This window comes from Muscardinus avellanarius (assembly GCF_963383645.1).
Source record: "Muscardinus avellanarius genome assembly, chromosome: 11".
Classification (NCBI taxonomy): Eukaryota; Metazoa; Chordata; class Mammalia; order Rodentia; family Gliridae; genus Muscardinus; species Muscardinus avellanarius.
In genome coordinates this window covers 3,667,689-3,685,485 of record NC_137797.1, presented here as the reverse complement: position 1 = coordinate 3,685,485, position 17,797 = coordinate 3,667,689, and the positions used below count along the sequence as shown (strand labels likewise).

The 17,797-nt window shown below is 56.8% G+C and overlaps 1 protein-coding gene across 7 annotated transcripts in view; it reads left to right on the top strand.

The window, feature by feature from the left end:
* Positions 1–17,797, top strand: part of TBC1D22A (TBC1 domain family member 22A) — a gene marked incomplete at both ends in the record, with an annotated part of 318,925 nt that overhangs the window by 15,039 nt on the left and 286,089 nt on the right. For 5 of the 7 annotated variants that reach the window (XM_080706393.1, XM_080706390.1, XM_080706395.1 and 2 more), the window contains 3 exons: positions 3,110–3,166; positions 4,421–4,761; positions 7,958–8,122. In XM_080706393.1, the coding sequence (XP_080562519.1) occupies positions 3,110–3,166; positions 4,421–4,761; positions 7,958–8,122 (563 nt within the window). The remainder of the gene's footprint in view (positions 1–3,109; positions 3,167–4,420; positions 4,762–7,957; positions 8,123–17,797) is intronic. The other 2 variants (XM_080706392.1, XM_080706394.1) reach the window with 2 other exon arrangements.

Here is a 17,797-nt window from a genome sequence, read left to right as displayed (position 1 = left end):
GCGGAGTCATGGAGGCCCAGGGGACCCATCAACTGGAGGATTCTTGCTGGTCCCTCTGGGTGGAAGGTGTCGTTCTTGGGATCTAGGCCCCCAGGGCAGCGACTCTTCCTGGGGTCCCCGCTGCGGATAGGGCGGCTGCTCTCCCCTGAGACATGCCCTCTCAGTGCCCTGGCTGGCCGCAGTGGTCGCAGTCCCTAGTTCCTCAGGTCCCTGGGCTGAGGAACGGCCTCTCAATGCTGGCATCAGAGCATTTTTTTCCCCCCCTGCTTGGCTTCCCTCCTGTGGCCTCTTCCAGATCTCAATTATAAACAAAACACAAAACAAAACCAAACAAAAACCAAAGTAGCCAGTGTTAAGAGGGTGTCCAAGGTGCTGGCCCTGGCCTGTGGAGTTTTCAGCTGCTACTGGGGCAGCCTGTGTTCATAAGCTGACCCTTTGTGAGGGTCTGCCCTTCAGTGGCATGGGGGCTGCTGGGATAAGCTATTTTGTGGTTTCTCTTGAGCATTCTAGAAATGTCAGGGGTTTCTCCTTTTGTCTTCGGGCAATGGTGGAATGTTTGGAATAGTTGAAGTGTTTGGACTTGTCTAATCCAAGGCCTTCCTCTGCACAGGTATAGCAGTATGCTTATAACTCTTACCATCCTTTAGCCAGGCGTAGAGGTACACGCGTGTAATCCCAGGATTTGGGAGACTGAGACAGGAGGATTGCGGTTTGCAGACAGCCTCAGCTACTTAGTGAGGCCCTCTGCAACTTAGTGCGACCCTGTTTCAAATAAAGAAAAAAAATAGGTCAGGGGGTGTAGCTTGGAGGTAGAATGACTCTGGGTTCCATTCTTAGACACACCCCCCCAAATTTTTACCATCCTCTGAATTATAGTCCCACTTAGCGTCTTTTTAATTTTTATTTTTTTGTGGTACTGGGGATTGAGCCTCCAGCATTCTAGCTACACCGCCAGCCCAATTAAAAAAATAATTAAAAAAAAAGTTAGAAACAGGGTCTGACAAAGTTGTGGGAGGCCTTGTTAAATTGCTGAGGCTGGCCGCGAGCATGCGTGCCTCCTGCCTCAGCCTCCAAGTTCTGGGATTCCAGGTGTGCGCCACCGCCCGGCTCCCCTTGGGTCTGGCAGAGGAGCAGCCTCAGTGCCGTGGGGTACGTAGAGGAGCCGGTCACATAGGTGCTGGCTCCGTAAGCGATGGCATTGTCTGGGACAGCCCGCCCGCCTGCAGGAGACGGCGGAGTGCGGTGCAGAGTGACGCCGTGTGCCTGGAGCTCGCTCCGTATTCAGTGGAGCGTAAAGCGTGGGGGTTACGAGCGCCAAGTCGGGGTCAGCGCTGCCCGCCAGGAGGCGCGGGGTGGGGCAGGGCGCGGGGGATGGGTTCTGCAGTGGGCAGCGTCAGGATGTGGTGCGGCTGCTCCTCAGGACGCCCGTGAGTGTGTGACTTGGGCAGCTGCTCACGCTTTCTGGACCTCAGATGGCCATCTTTAAAATGGGAGTAATCCTGCCGGGCACGGTGGGCACGCTTGTCATCCCCGCGCTCGGGAGGCGGAGACAGGAGGATCGCGCAGGTTCCGAGCCAGCTACTGAGTGAGGCTCTCAGCAACTTAGTGAGACCCTGTTTCCAAAATAAAGTATAAAATAGGCCTGGGAGTACAGCCCGGAGGTAGAAAAGCCCCTGGGTTCCACCCCCAGTACCACACACATACACACACACACACACACACACACACACACACACACACGGGAGTAATCCTATCTGCCTCACTGTAGGCTAAAAGATTCAACATGTTAACTCTCTTCCTTCTTTCCTCCTCCCTCCCTCCCTCCCTCCCTTCCTTTTATTTTTAATAGTACTGGGATACTTTCCCTCCAAGCTACACCCCCAATCCCATTTTATTTTTTAGTTTGAAACAGGGTCTCACTAAGTTGTGGAGGGCCTCAGTAGCTGAGGCTGGCCACGAACCTATGATCCTCCTGTTTCAGCCTCCCAAGTACTGGGATTACAAGGAAGCGCCCCCATGCCCGGCTAACATGTTAAGAATTTAGAATAACTAAGTCTCTGTTAATGCCTGTTGTTTTTCTCGCTGTTTCATGGTTTGCAGTATTTCCGATTGAAAAGGAAACAGAAAAGGGGAACTCAGCCGGGCTCGGTGGTGCACACCTGTCAGTGGGGGCCGAGACAGGAGGATCGCTGGTTCGAGGCCAGCCTCAGCAACTCAGCAAGCAAGATCCTGTTTCAAAAAAGAGGAGAGGGGGCTTGGGTTGTAGCTCAGTGTTAGAATGCCCTCAGGCTCAAACCCTAATATCACACGCATGCACGTGTGCGCACACGCATGCACGCACGGTGGAACACGCACGCAGCGTTGGAGTGGCTGGCTGAGTGGCTGGGGCTGCCCGTCGGCTCCTCAGTAGGCCTCAGGCCTCTGCTCACAGCGTCCAGCCGGGGCCGGGCACCTGCTGGCCCAGCACTCCACCACCTAGCTCCGCCCAGCCCAGCCCGCCTGCCTGCTCTGGGAAGTCCTAGCCCTGGCTCTTCTCCCCGCCTCGCTCTGACACCTGCCATCCTAGCTCAAGTCGTCTACGAGAAGGCTCGGCTGTCCCCCCCCCCTTCCCCCCCTCCCCCCGCGTCGGCCGCACCGGGTATTTTCCAAATGTACGTGATGTCCATTACATAATTACAGTGTTTATGTAGGTATGTAAGCCCATAACAAAACCATTGTATTAGTTTCTTTTGATAATTCTGCAGTTGATTTTCAGGCAAAGTGGTGCCCGGTGAGAAGTCCCCGACGGGTATTTGCTCGCGGGTTTCAGTCCGACGTGTGAGAAGCCATCTGTGAGCCGAGGCTCCTGATGGCAGTGGCCCCAGCGGCCCTGGAGCCTGCCGCGGGCACCGGCCGGGCGGCGGCCCCGGGACTGGGCCCGCTCCCAGGCGGGCTTGTGCCCTGGCCGCCTGTGGCGGGGGAGTGGGCCCGCAGGGCGCCGTTCAGCGCTGTCCGCTGCTGGCCGGGTGTGGCGGCCCTTTGGGGCTGGAGCTGGCTCTTTTCCCGAGTCAGCAGCGGGGCCTTGGCGAGGCCGAGGACGAGCTAATTTGCTTTGTCTCCTTTTTCTTAGCATCCGGCTTGTGTACGGCGCCCAGCACCCCCCTTTCGATCCTCTGCTACACGGCACGTGAGTGGCGTTTCCCTGCCTGGCTCCGGCTCCGCTTTGAGGAAGGTGGAGGCGGTCTCCCCGTCCCTCCAGCTCCCTGACTTCCCGAGAGAGAGGAAAGGGGTCCCTCCTGGGAAACTGGATGAGGCGGTGGCTCCCTGTGAGACACCTGCAAAGCTCCTGGCGCGGTGGGGCAGGCGCGTGTGAAGTCTGCAGCCCACCGCGAGCTGAGTGCGGGGAGCTGGACCTCCAGCGGGCGGGCAGCCTGACTCCGGGCCTCTCATGGCCATGGGAGCCGAGGGCGTGGGGCTTGGTGTGGTACTGTGTGACCGCAGGACCATGTCTGTCTCACACGCCCTCTGGCACACTGTGGGGCTGACATTGTATGTTGGCATGTTTGGGGGAAATCTCCTTTAAAACATACTGTCTCCAGCTGGGAGTGGTGGTGCACACCTGTAATCCCAGTACTTGGGAGGCGGAGACAGGAGGATTGAAGGTTTGAGGCCAGCCTCAGCAACTTAGTGAGACCCTCTTTTCAGAATAAAAAATAAAGTAGGAGTATAGGTAAGAGGTAAAATGCCCCTGGGTTCAATCCTCAGTACTATCAAAAACAAAGCCAAGCCAGGTATGGTGGTCACGCTTGTAATCCCAGCACTTCGGAGGCTGAGACAGGATCGCAGGTTTGCGGCCAGCCTCAGCTACTTAGTGAGGCCCTGCGCAACTTAGAGACCCTCTTTCAAAATAAAGAATCAAAAATAGGGTTGGGGGTGCAGCTCGGATGTAGAATGCCCCTGAGTTCAATCCCTAGTACTGTAAAACAGAAAAACAAAAACAAAACAAAAAAGCAAACCAAACTAACCAACCAAAAGGACCCCACACTGTCTCTGGACCTCTGGACCGTACACGAGGCCGCTCCGCAGCCCTCCTCCCGCCCCAGCTCCTGGCTGCCGCCGTGGGAGCTTGCTGAGCGCGGGGGTGTGAGTGTGCTTGCAGGCTCTGGCCTTGAGTCTGGTGTGGGTCTGCGCACAGTGGCCTGGCAGCCCTGCGCGTCCTGCAGGTCCTGTGGGCTGGCCGAGGCCGCTGGCCTGGCCTCCCTCGAAACGCTCTTCCTCCTGGACTGACTTCTGCCCTTGGCCTGGGCTGCTTCTGACGCCTCCGAATGGGGTTAGCTTTCTCACGGCAGTGTCTTCTGGCCTGGGGCTCCTTTCGGGCTGACGTGGGGTGCGGCCCCGAGCCTCCGAGCATGCGCGGTAACCACCCTTCCTTCCCCGGCAGCTTGCCCAAGTCCACGCCGAAGCTGCCGCCCACGCCGGTGAAGGCCAAGAGGGGCAGCACCTTTCAGGAGTTTGAGAGCAACACCAGCGACGCCTGGGACGCGGGGGAGGACGACGACGAGCTCCTGGCCATGGCGGCGGAGAGCCTCAACACCGAGGTGGTCATGGAGACGGCCCACCGCGTCCTGCGCAACCACAGCCGGCAGCAGGCCCGGCCGGCGCCGCAGGAGCCGCCCGCGGCCGAGCAGGAGCCGAAGCCCGCGGCCGAGCTGCCCGCACTCCCCGGTGCCGACCTCCGCCTGGTGAAGTCAGCCAGCGAGAGCCACACGTCCTGTCCCGCAGGTAGGGGCGCGAGGAGGACGCCTGTGTGCCCCCGAGCGGCAGGAGCGGGAGGGCAGGGCCGGGCCACGTGCAGGACTCCTGGCCGGGCGCCCTCGGGGCTGCCGCAGCGGCAGGCGGGGCAGCAGGCCGGGTCCTAACTGCTGGTCCTGACCGCTTCCGGATGCTCTTCTGAGCTGAGTTCATCTGTCCTCCCAATGCGGTGGCCGGGCTGCGGCTCTCGGGCAGGTCTGCGAGAGGGCCACAGGGAAACACGGGGGCTTGAGGGGACCCCATCTTCCTCTGTGGGCCCTGCTGTGCCACGGGCTCTCAGGTACTCTCCCCAGGGTCATCCTGGGGGTAGGGCTTACAGGTGAGAAATCGGGGCGTCATAGCCGCAGGTCACCCCACTAGTAGATGCAGAACTGAGCTTCATGCCTGGCCTAGACTTCAAAAGCGCCTCTAGGAATTGGCCACTTTTTTTGTACTACTGGGGATGGAATCCAGGGGTCTTCTGCCTCCAGGCTACACCCTCAGGCCGGTTTTATTTTGAAGCAGGGTCTTGCTAAGTGGTGAGAACCTCACTCAGCTGCTGATGCTTTGAATCTGCGACCCTCCTGTCTCAGCCTCCAAGTACTGGGATTGCAAGCGTGACACCTGGCTGTAATGGATTTCTAAAATGTTACAAGTGTCTTTAGGACAGAGTGCTATGAATTATTTCATCTGATGGGTCTTTACATTGCTCTCTAACACATTTAAAAGTGTTTGAACTTACAAATGGAAATATAGTTATGACTTGCAGTTCCGGTGCCTCCCGAAGGGCACAGCTCCTGCCTCCTGCATGCGTACTCCTGGGCAGGATGCCCTGCACCCATGGCACACTCTTAGGGTTGGCAGCCCTGAACCCACCTGCTCCTGGGCTGTGCTGAGCTGATGTCGAAGCTCGGAGAGCCATGGAGGCAACTTCTGGGGAGCCTGGGGCCTCTGTGGCGTCTGCCATTGCTCTTCTGTACCCCAGATGCAGGGGCTCAAAGACCTGGTGGTCTCTGGGTGGGGTGTCCCGACCAGACGCAGCTCAGGCTGAGGGCCGTGGGGTGTCAGCTGGGCACGCCACCGTTTTACTGTTTCCATGGGACACTGCTGTTGCCTACCGTCAAGGTTCCCCCTGCCCCATCTTCTGGGGGCCAGCAGCGCCCTGTAGCCCCCTGCTGGGGAGTCAGTGGGCCCTTAGGGTCTTTTTGGACTCACGTTGATCCTCTCTAAGATCCAGGTGGTTCCAGCTGGGTGCCTTTAGTTGTGGGACGTGTCTGCCTCCAGGGCAGGAGGACCCCTCATCCATGTCACCAGGGGCCTGGGAGGAGGCTGGGAAGGGCCGGGCGGGTGTGGGAGGGCCCCTCACGGTCCCGTTCAGCGCTTCTCCTGTGGAACAGCACATGCGGCCGAAGCCCACCCTGTCCCGCTGGCTCCCAAGCCCTCTCCTCCCAGACCAGGGGTGGGAGGGATAGTCTCTGCCTGAACAGGAGTGGGGAGTGGGATCACAGGAGGAACCTCTGCCTCGGCTGAGCAGGCTTCTCTGGAAACTGAACTGGGCCAGATCCTGCCCAGAGGCTGTAGGCGCCTCGCTCCGGGCAGCCTGACGGCCACCGTGGGAAGAATTCCCGGTGCAGACAGAAGGCAAGGCTGGCGTGGAAGGCGGGCAGCCGGCCTCTGTGTGTCCACAGCTGCCACGAGTGGACAGCACGCACTGGCTCCGTGGACTCGTTCTTAGCTAAGTTTCCTGGAGTTTATCTTCTACTAGAGTTTATCTTTTACTAGGATTCTTAGGTTTTTAAAAATTATTTATTTATTTATTTGGTACCAGGGATGGAACCCAGGGGCATTGTACCTCCAAGCTACATCCCCTTGCCCTATTTTTTTTTTTTTTTTTTTTCGGGTCTGGGGATGGAACCCAGGGGCATTTGACCTCCGAGCTACAGCCCCTGCCCTAATTTTTATTATTTATTTTTTGAAACCGGGTCTCACTGAGTTGCAGAGGGCCTCACTAAGTAGCTGAGGCTGTCCACGAACCGCAATCCTCCGGGTCTCAGCCTCCCGAATGCTGGGATTACAAGCGTGCGCCACCACGCCCGGCTCCCTTGCCCTATTTTTTATTCTTTATTTTGAAACCAGGTCTCACTGAGTTGCGGAGGTCCTCACTAGGTAGCTGAGACTGTCCACTAACCGCAATCCTCTGGTCTCAGCCTCCCAAATGTTGGGATTACAAGCGTGCGCCACCATGCCCAGCTCCCAGCCCTATTTTTTAGTCTTTTTTCCTTCTTAAAACAGGGTGTCATTGAATTGCAAAGGGCCTCGCTAAGTAGCTGGGGCTGTTTGTGAACCACAATCCTCCAGTCTCTGCTTCCTGAAAGCTGTGATTACAAGCATGCGCACCACGCCCAGCGGATTCTCGGTTTTTGAAAAATGAGATTGTCCTCTGGGATTTAGTCCTAGGAGTCGGAGCCCCTACAGCCCCCGCCTGTGTCCCAGGCGGCTCTAGGGACCCGGGAGCCATTGGCTTTCCCTGGGCTGTCCCTGGTCGGGTTCCCAGATGTAACGTGCTATGCCACCTTCCCCCGGGGCCCCCATGGGCCAGTGGCCTTGGTGTGCGGCAGCTGGAGATGCCCGGGGCAGGGTGGACGAGGGCGCGCTTCTCATCTGCCTGCGTCTGTGGTTTCCTGGGGTGCTGGCCTTCCCAGCCTCCTCCAGGGCCATGGTGAGATGGATCTGGGAGGGTCAGGAGGCAGGAGGGTGGCACGTGCAGTGTTCAGAGACCCCAGGTGGGTGCTCCCAGGGCGTCCTGGTCGCTCGCACACTGTCCTCAGCACCTTTGCGGGTTCGACCTTCTCCTCAGCATTGCCTTGGGTGTTTCCCCTGGTGGCAGGTGTGACTGCCGCTGGCTCCTGGCTGCACGGGGCTTTTCTAGCTCTCCACTTCCTCCTACCTGGCATGTCGGCTTCATTGACGGAGGGCCGCCAGCCAGGCAGTGAGTTTCACAAATATCCCTTCCGTCTTCCTGTCAGGAGCCTGAGGCCCGATGGCTGGGTGATGGCTGGCAGGAGCGTCTCAGCCGTTCGTGGGTTGCAGCAGGGCGTGCGTGGGCCATCTGTGGCGCAGGAAGTGCAAGTGGCTGGGAGGCAGCAGGCACGCCCTTGCCCTCACCCTACTCTCTCTCCCCTTGCAGACAGTGCCAGTGACGCCATCCCCCTGCAGAGGTCCCAGTCACTCCCGCACTCCGCCACCGTCGCGTCCGATGCCAGCGCCCCTGGCGGCCCAGCGCTGAGCGAGAGGGAGGCCTCCCGGCTGGACAAGTTCAGACAGCTGCTCGCTGGCCCCAACACGGACCTCGGTGAGTCCCGCAGCCGGGTGGAGCCGCTGTTTCTGAAGGAGCCCGTGTCTCGCCCACGTGCCCACGCCCCGGCTAGTGACCTGGGGAAGGCCCCACGGCCCAGGCCTGGCCCTGCTTCAGCCGTTCTCTCCTATGTGCCCCATCCGGCCCTTCCCATGGCTGTCCTCAGGGCCTTCTCGGCTGGCCAGGCGGCCATGCTTGTTATTCTTCAGCTGTGGGCTGAAGACGGGGCTCGCAGGGTGACCACCCTCCTGACCTGCTACCTAGTGCCTTCCTTCCACGGGGCTGGGGTGTGGAGGGGACGGCAAGGCCCTGGTTGGGCCCACTGTGCGAGGACGGTCCCTGGCGAGGCTTCCTGGGAGCTGCGTGGAGGCCTCGGGACGTTTGCGATGCTCGGTGACCAGGCGTCCAGGCAGGCCCTTGCTCTCACGTCCCTCTCGGGCTTCCCACTTGAATCTCCGAGTTCTTGTTTGCACAGCTCCTGTTCGTTGAGTGCCACGGTTGCTAGGTGTGTGCTCGGTGCTGGGGCTCGTGGAGGATCAGGAGACATCCTTGGCCTACGGATCGCTCACGGTCCTGGGTGGTATCTTAGGGGCACTGAGCCCTGGAGAGCCGGGAGGTGCAATGCCCAGCTCGGCCAGGAGGTGGCGAATGGGGCCGTGCACTGGCTGCTCTGGGAGCTTGGGGGTTCAGCTTTCAGGCAGAATACAGTTCAGAGGATCCTGGCAGAAGCAGCTTGACCGAGGCTGGAGGAGGGTGGCTTTGGAAAGGCCTCAGAGCTCCCGAGACACAGCTCCAGTTCTGAGTCTGGTTCTCATGGTGGGTTTTTCCTTCTTAGATTTATTTATTTATTTATTTATTTATTTATTTATTTTTGTGGTACTAGGGGTGGAACCCAGGGGCTTTTCTACCTCCAGGCTATACTCCCAGACCTATTCTATACTTTATTTGGAAACAGGGTCTCACTAAGTTGCTGAGAGCCTCACTAAGTAGCTGCGGCTGGCTTCGAACCTGTGCAATCCTCCTGTCTCAGCCTCCCAAGCGCGGGGATTACAAGCGTGCGCTGCCTCGCCTGGCTTATTTATTTATTTTGAGCTAGCGCCGCATGCCTATGTTACGGCATTGCAAGGCCCAGGTGTGAGGGTGGATAACGAGCCCCTCCTGTCTGCAGCGCCACCCTCCCTCCCTTCTCACCATTGCAGAGGTCTCTCTCTTCCCCACGGCGTGTGCTCCAGTGCTTCCACACGCTGTATTTGGACGCGCTTTTATCCTTGCAGAGCAGTTGCAAGAGCAGCGCACGCGGCTCCCTTCTCTCTCTGCCCAGATCACTGATGTATGTGTTTCCCACCACCCTGCACGGGTCTCTTTATGTGTGTGTGTTTTCTGAGCCCTGTGTGGACCAGCTGGACAGATCTGTCCCTTTGCTCCGACCAGCTTTACTGTGTCTGATCTAGGAATGAAGACGTTCTCTCAAGGAGTCAAAGTGCAGTTTTTGTAACAAAGAAATTCAGTCTGACCCAGTGCTGTTTTAACAGTTCTGGTGTTAAGCCCATTCTCCACTCACATTTTGCCAGTTGTCCCGGTCGCGATCTGCGCCCCTCTCTCCGCAGTCCCGCATCCGGGCGGGATTGAGCCTTCGCCTCCGTCGCCGCGTCCCCGTCGTCTCTCCACCTGGACCGCTGGCTGCGCCTTCTCAATAGGTTTTTGAACTCGCCATTTCTGATGTGCGCAGCCAGTTATCTTGCAGAGCCCTCCATCTCTCCTGCTTCGTCGTCACGAGCTCTGGGCTAATTGCTCTTGGCAGGAGCGTCACGTAGGAGACGCGCTGCTCCTCTTGGTCACGGCAGGAGGCAGAGCTGTCAGTTTGTCCTGCCGTGGCCACACTAACTGGTCGCTGGTGGAGGGGGCGCCGCCCGCCCTTCACCCTGCAGGTACTCTTTCTTCTCCCCGAGGTACGTAAGAAGTACTGTGTAGCTGGGCACGGTGTGCACGCCTGCAGTCCTGGTCACCCAGAGACGAGGCAGGAGGCTTGCAAGTTTGAGGTCAGCCTGAGTAATTGAGTGAGACTGTTTCAAATGAAAAGTAAAAAGAACTGGGGATGTAGCTCAGTGGTAGAGGGTTCAGTTTCCAATACTGTAAAAAAAGAGATACTTTGGAGTATGTTATACAATATACTCTCTCTCTCACACACTAACACACACTCTCTCTCTCTCTCTCTCTCTCTCTCTCTCTCTATATATATATATATATATATATATATATATAGTATACTTATAAGATATATTTTCTTTTCCCACATGAATGGTAACACTGGTTTACACCTCACTTTTAATTATTATTGTTTTATTTTGGTACTGGAGATTGAACCCAGGGGCATTCTACCTTCCAGTTATACCCCCAGCCATGTTTTTATTTATTTTTTTTATTTTGAAACAGGTCTTGCTAGGTTCCTGAGAATCTCAGTACTTGCTGAGGCTGTCCTCTAGCCTATGACCCTCCTGTCTCAGCCTCCCAAGTACTGGGATTACAAGCGTGCACCACCACGCGCGGCTTACACCTCACTTTTAAAATTGAACTGTGTATTTTCCTATAACGGTCCATGGGGAACCAGTTATGGGGTATCCTATTATAATCCATTTTATGGATTGCCCCATAATTTATTTCACCAGTCCCCGACTGGCGGGCATGCTGGTTATTCCTAATTTTCTGTTAATATAAACAACGGGAGAACTTAGCTTCCGGATCTGCACCTCAGTGACGGCATCCTGGGAGCGGCTCTAGGTGTGGGTGGGAGTCAGGGCCGGACGTGGGGTAAGGATGGGTGGCCGGAAGTCCCATCCACCTGGATAGGAAGTAAAGGCGGGCTATACTGGAAGGGGCGTGGTCTTGTAGCTGCAGTGTGTATGTTAGGTGTTTTCTTTTCCAGCATACAGCAGACCTCAGCTGGATCAGGACGGCTCTGAGGCAGCCTGGGAGGCAGAAGCACAGGAGCCTGTGACAGTAGGTTCTGGCGTTCGGCTGCTGTGTGAGAGCTCGAGTGACCTTGGGAACTAGTGTCTGCGAGCCTCGGGGTCCTTGTGCATCTGAAAGACAGGACGGTAGCAGGACTGAGTTTGCAGAATAAATGGGGAGACACTTCTAAAGAGCTTAGGGCAAGCCGGGCGTGGTGGCGCACGCTTGGAATCCCAGCCTTCAGGAGCCTGAGACCGGAGGATCGCGGATCAGGGACAGACTCAGCCACTTAGCGAAGCCCTTTGCAACTCAGTGAGACCCTGTTTCAAAATAAAGAATAAAAAATTGGGCGGGGGGTGTAGCTTGGAGGTAGAACGCCCCTGGGTTCCATCACCAGTACTGAAAAAAAACAAAAAAGCTTAGGGCAGCGCCTAGCATATTATAAACACCCACAAATGTTATCGGTGTACATTGGCCTCTAACTTGATTCTTAGGAGCTGGATGAGTACAGCGCGGTCCCTTCAGTGACGGAGGGTGCGGAGGGCGTCACAGCATCTCCCGCTGTGTCTGGCAGTCACAAGCGCAGGCAGGGGTCAGGAGGCAGCTATAGGAAGAGCTGTGGCCGAGAGGAGTCCCGGGCCTGTCAGACTCTGAGCGCCAGCTAGAATTTTCTATGGAACTTTGTCATTGGAACAAGTTTTGGAAATTGAAATCACACAAATAAAGCTTTCAGGACTCGTGGGACGATGTGAAAATGTACGGGAAGGTCAAAGGTTAGCATGTAAACATCAAATTCTTTTCTTAGGTTGATGCATTTGTGATTTTTTCTTCCTTCAGAGTTCTATTTAAATATCAAAATCTGAAACCAAAAATGAAAGCTGTCAAAGTTAAACAGGTACTGGATCTGTTTTTAGTGGTGAAAGAAGACAGCCAGTCAGTTGTCTTCCTAAGGCTCTTAAGAGCGCTCTGAAGACGGTGGAATACATCATATCTCAAGTTACGTCAAAACTTAAGTGGCAAATATTTGCCGACATTGGAGAAGCAGATCGCGGACGTGTGAAGTGCTCGCAGAGATCGTCTACCTGCTAAATATCATCGTCCGGCCGGTGCTGCCGTCTCTGTTTAGCTTCTGCTCTGTTATGAGCCCAGGGATGAAAGTAGCAAATAGAACTTAACAGCTCATTCCCTCCTCGCGTTGACTCAATATTGACTCATACGAGGCTGCCTGCCTTGAAACCTGAGACGACGCTTGGAGGCGCTCCTGTCTACCACGCGTGTCTGGTGGACGGGAGTGGGACTTGGCAATATGCAAAACGCGCAGCTTCCTGCGGCCGCCCAGCGGCTCCACGCAGCACAGCCCTGGCGCTGGGGGGCGCCCAGATGGCAGGACAGAGGGTAGTGCCCTGCCCCTTGAGGGGTGGCAGACGCCCGTCGGCCCGTTCCCCGAGCGGGCATGCAGGTCTGGCTTTAGGATGGAGAGTGTGGTCCGGGAGAAGGAAGGCTTACTTACACAGGAATGGAGCTGTGCGCCCGCGGTGTTGCCACAAGAGGGCGCCCTGGGTGGCTGACCCGCAGGTGCGCTGGGCAGTTCTTGCTGTGAGTGCTGGCTGCGCCCTTAGCGCCTGGGGCCTGCCTCATCCAGGGACATCCAGGATCCCCTGGGGCGTCGCAGGGGAGGGAAGGCAGGCCTGCCTCGTGGGGCCCTTGTAGGAGAGGACTGCATCCTCTCTGCCGGTATTTATTGAGCTCGCTGTGTTTGTAGGCGATGGGACAAGGAGGGAGCCACTGGCCGGTCGCGCGGGGTCTCTCTGTTCTGGAAGTCATCAGAAGGCAGCGAGCACATGTGGAGAATGAACGATGCCCGGGGTGGATGGTGACGCTGGGCGCTGTGTTTGGGTGGGTGGTCAGCAGACGTCCTTTGGACTAGGGTGCTTTTAGGGTGAGGCCAGCACAAGGGAGGCACTGGAGGATGGGGAGGGCCCAGGGAGGGGGCCAGGTGCACAGGCCCCGTGGTGGTGGGTCTGTCTGTCTTGAGAAGTGGACACAGTTGCTTAACCCTGTCTGGGGAGGCGGGCACAGAGGCCAGGGCCTCAGAGCTGAGGGGCCGGGGGGGGGGGCTCTCCACTCTCCTCCGAGCACAGCGCGTGGCCTCATGGAGGGCTGCAGCCCAGACGGGTGAAGCTGTGGAGGAGGGCCACGAAGGCCCCAGCAGGGTGCGGCCAGTGCCCTGGACTGGCGGGCACTTTGGACAGCCCTGCAGGCACGGGGGGCAGGGGCAGGGAAGCCAGTGGCAGGTCAGCTGTGGGGAGGCGCCAGGGCCTGGCACAGGGTGGGCCCGATGGAACTGGGGGTTAAGTGATTGCACATGAAGCTGGAAGACTGGCAGAAGAAGGCCAGAGCAGAAGCACTTGGGGCTGCAAGGGTGGGGCAGTGGTGGGCACCAACCAGAGCCCACCCACAAAACATGGCCTTTTACTTGGAGACAAGTCTCGGCCTCCCTTGGCAGAGAGCCAGGGAGAGCAGAGCATCCAAAGGTCGGTGCCCTGCAGCCATGCTACGTCAGGCTGCCCGCCCGGCCCAGCCCAGCCCGGCCCAGCCCGGCCTGGCAGGGATGCCGGCCGCCTGCCTGCCCCTCGCTGCTGCTTCTAAGGGCACGCAGGGGCGGGCGGGCTTGGCCCCGGGCAGAGCTCCCAGTCGCTCTCGTTCTGGTTAGTGTAGACAGAGGGTTCTTTGTGTCCTTCAGAGGCCTGAGGAAGCCATTTTCTGCCCTGTGGGTTTTAGAGAGGGGGTGCCCTGGGCTTGGACCCCTCCTGTGAGCCGCTCTGCCTCCCGTGAGCTGCTCTGCCTCCTGGCTGCCAGCCAGCCAGCGCCCGTGTTGCCCTCTAGTGGCAGGCGCTGGTCGTGCAGCTGTGCTGTCCTGTCAGCCAGGCGCAGGGGTGCACACGTGTGTGCCTGTGCGTGTCCAGTGTGTGCTGAAAGGTGAGCACGTGACAGGGACAGAGGAAGCCGTGGCACACTCAGACGTGCCCTGGCATCTCAGCAGGGAGGAAGGCCACTTTGTAATGCGCAGACCCAGCCGAGGAACAGATCCGCGGGTCCTCTTCCAGCTGCGCCTCTGTGCATCCAGTGCCCGGGTGGGACGCCTTCCCCTCAGACCTCTCCTCTATCCCACCCGGCCCTCCCACAGCTCCAGTGCTGGCCCCCACCCTTTGTGTTACTGACCCAGTGGCTTAGTTAGCGTATCTGCGTCCTATTCCTGCCATAGGTGTGGACAGCTAGGAGTGGCCTTCCCTCACGGCGGCGCTGAGACGGGCGGTGGGCACCAGCGACTGGCAGGACTGCGGGCCGCGTGTCTTTGAGGGCCTGGTTTCCTCTCTGCTCTTGTGGTCCAGAAAAAGTATTTTGCCAGGCGTGGTGGCGCATGCTTGTAATCCTAGCATTTGGGAGGCTGAGACAGGAGGATTGTGGTTCGCGGTCAGCTTCAGCTACTTAGTGAGGCCCTTTGCAACTCAGTGAGACCCTGATTCAAATTAAAGAATAAAAAATAGGGGGAGGGGTGTAGCTTGGAGGTAGAATGCCCTGGGTTCCACTCCCAGTACTGCAAAAAAAAAAAACTTTAAGTAAAATGAAACTCTGTGTGTGTGTGTATGTGTGAGTGAGCTCCGTGTGTGTGAACTCTGTGTGTGCATGTGTGTGTGTGTGTGAACTCTGTGTGTGAGTGTGTGTGTGAGTGAGCTCTGTGTGTGTGAACTCTGTGTGTGTGCGTGTGTGTTACTAGGGATGAGACCCAGGGGCATTCTATCTCTGAGCTACACCCTCAGCCCTATTTTACTTTTTTATTTCTAAACAGGATCTCGCTAAGTTATGGTGTCTGGAACCCGCGCGTCCTCCTGTCTCCACCTCCCAAGCGCGGGGATCACAAGCGTGCACCACCACGCTCGGCCCGGCCAGTTACCTTTTAAAGTCCAGTACTTCTCAGAGTCGTCAAGTGGTGACCTGTCACCAGGTGGAGGCCATAGGCGTGGGGATGGCCTTCCAGACCAACCACGACCGGGCCCTGTCCCTCTGAGGCTCCGCTTCCTCCCTCCTCTCCTGGGGCACACTGCAGGTCCGCGCCGCAGGGCCTTTGCACTGGTTCCCTCAGCCCTGGATTTCTGTGTGGCTCGCTCCCTCTGGGTCTCTCGGACGTTGCCTCTTCTCCAGTCTCTCCTGGCCATGCCGCGTCCCCACTCTCCGAGCCCTGCCTCCTGCCCTCCTTGGTCCTTTCCTGTTTCTGTTGCAGAAGGGCAGGTCCTTGTCCTGAGCAGCGCCTGGCACGGAGCATACACGTGGAGGCTACGGAGGCTCTCGCCGTTGGGCATTCCTGCCTGTCCACACATCTCTCTCTCTTCTTCGGGGCATGCCTAGTCCTCTCTGTAGGGTCTTCTTTCCTTCTTTTACAGAAATTGCCAGTAATTAATTTACTGATGTCCAATGGCAGCTCAGCCGGCTGATTCTCCCTTTAGCAGGCCAGTGGCATGCTGCAGGCTCCTGGCTCCTGTGGGGTCTCCAGGACTCGCCGGCGTGAGTTTGCCCGCGGGCTCCTGCCTGCGAGGGAGCTGTCCTGGGTTCTTTTCGCCGCCTCATTTTCCCACTGTAGGTTTCTGATCATCACCAGGGGAATGTTATTGAGAGAGAAATGGAAAGGTAACGCAGCGCGTGCGTCTCTTTCCCGAGGGCCCATCCCCTCCTCCTCGGCTCTCTCCCATCTTTCCCGAGGGCCCATCCCCTCCTCCTCGGCTCTCTCCCATCTTTCTCGAGGGCCTATCCCCTCCTCCTCGGCTCTCTCCCAGCCTTCAGGCTCTGGAGGAGAGGCTGCTGGCCGTGGGTGTTCTGTCTACAGCGCGACCACCTGGGTTTGGGAGAGCCCCAGGTAGACCTGCCGGCTCCTGACTGCGTGGCCAGTGTCTTCTTCCTGGGTGCCGCTGCACTGCTAGACGTGGGTATTGAACTTGCTGGGGTAGCACTCAGCTTCAAAGAACCAAACTGAGCGTAATTTGGGGAAAGTCAAGTGTTTCACGTAACATCTAAAACAGAGCATATCTTTAGTGTAACAGGAAAGCTTTAAGGCTTGTTCGGATGACTTGTTTCTATTGAGTGATGAGTGTTAGTGTGCAATCTTAAAAGCAAATGTTAAAAAACTTTGTAAGTCTCCTGTGCGGTCTTAACAATCAAGCTCTTACACGCTCGTCTTTCTTCCCACACACACACTTTCCTTGGTAGATTAGGATATTAAGTGATCACTTGAGCAGTACGAGACTGCACTGTGGATTTTCTCTTTGAGGGAGAAGTGGGACGCTACGGAGGAGTCTCTGGAGCCCGTTGTTCCTTGCTCTGCAGCGTTTTGCGTTTGAAGCTCGGCTCCCATCGTTTTTGCCCGTAATAGAGTATTGAATTTGTGTGCAGCCACGCACACTGTGGACCAGGAGCTTCTTGCAGGCCGTGGCGGCGATCACTCGTCCTCGTGTCCCGGTGACCTGTGGCAGGCACATCATGGGTATTCCCAGGAGGTGCGTTGAGCTGATGGGGCCGCCAGCTGCCCGTCTCTCCGGCCCCGTAGCCGGATCATAGCTGCTGGCTCACTGGTTGATATGGGGTGCCTTGTGTGTGGGGGTCAGGGGGTGTGATTTGCTGTAGTAACAGAAAACCAGACTCCAGGGCTTTTAAACAAATAGGTTTTTTTTTTTTTTCCCCGTGAGTTGTTCGGAGGTAGGCAGCTGTTGGCTGGTGACATCATCAAGAGTCTACGTTCCAAGTCTCTTGGCTTCTCGTTCACGTCCCCGCAAGGTGAAGGTCTCCGTCTTGTGGGGACACAAAGGGCAGTTACCAGGGCCTGTGTCTTCTTAGCAGCCAGGCAGATTTTTAACCAGAGCTAAGTAGTGAACATGGCCTCTCTTGGCTACAAAGGGTGATGGCGCTGCTTGGTGCTGATGGTGATACTTTTAAGTTTTTACCCTGTGTCAAGTATTGTTCTAAGGGGTTCTATGTATTTCTTTCACCCTTATCAGGTTGGTATTGTTATCAGTCTGTTTTACTGTTAAAGAATATACAGGTGCCATGTGTGTGTGTGTGTGTGTGTGTGTGTGTGTGTGTGTGCGCTCACGCGCGGGCGCGTGTGTGTTGGGATTTCGACCCAGGGGCGCTCTACCTCTGAGTCCCTCCGTAGGTCCAAGTCCGCTCTGCAGTTTAACTTCCTGGATTACACCCAGTGGTGGTAGAAACTAAGTTTGATCCTACCCCTTGCATTTCTAGTTATTAGAAATCCTTTCCTATTTGATGATGGTGATGAGTTTTTGTGGAACTGGGGGTTGAACCTGGGAGCATTCTACCTCTGAGCTATGTCCCCAGCCCTGTTTTTTATTCCTAATTTTGAAACGGTCTCACTAGGTTGTGGAGGGCCTAAGTAGCTGAGGTTGGCCTCGAACCGCAGTCCTCCTGTCTTAGCCTCCCAAGCACTGTGCCTGGCTCCTCTTTGACTATTATAATCATCTGTGATTTAATTTTGCATCAGGTTTTAAAAATGAAATTTTTATGTTCTACTAAAACAAAATGAGCCGGGCGTGGTGGCGCACGCTTATAATCCCCGCGCTTGGGAGGCGGAGACAGGAGGATCACACAGGTTCGAAGCCAGCCTCAGCTACCTAGTGAGGCTCTCAGCAACTTAGTGAGACCCTGTTTCCAAAT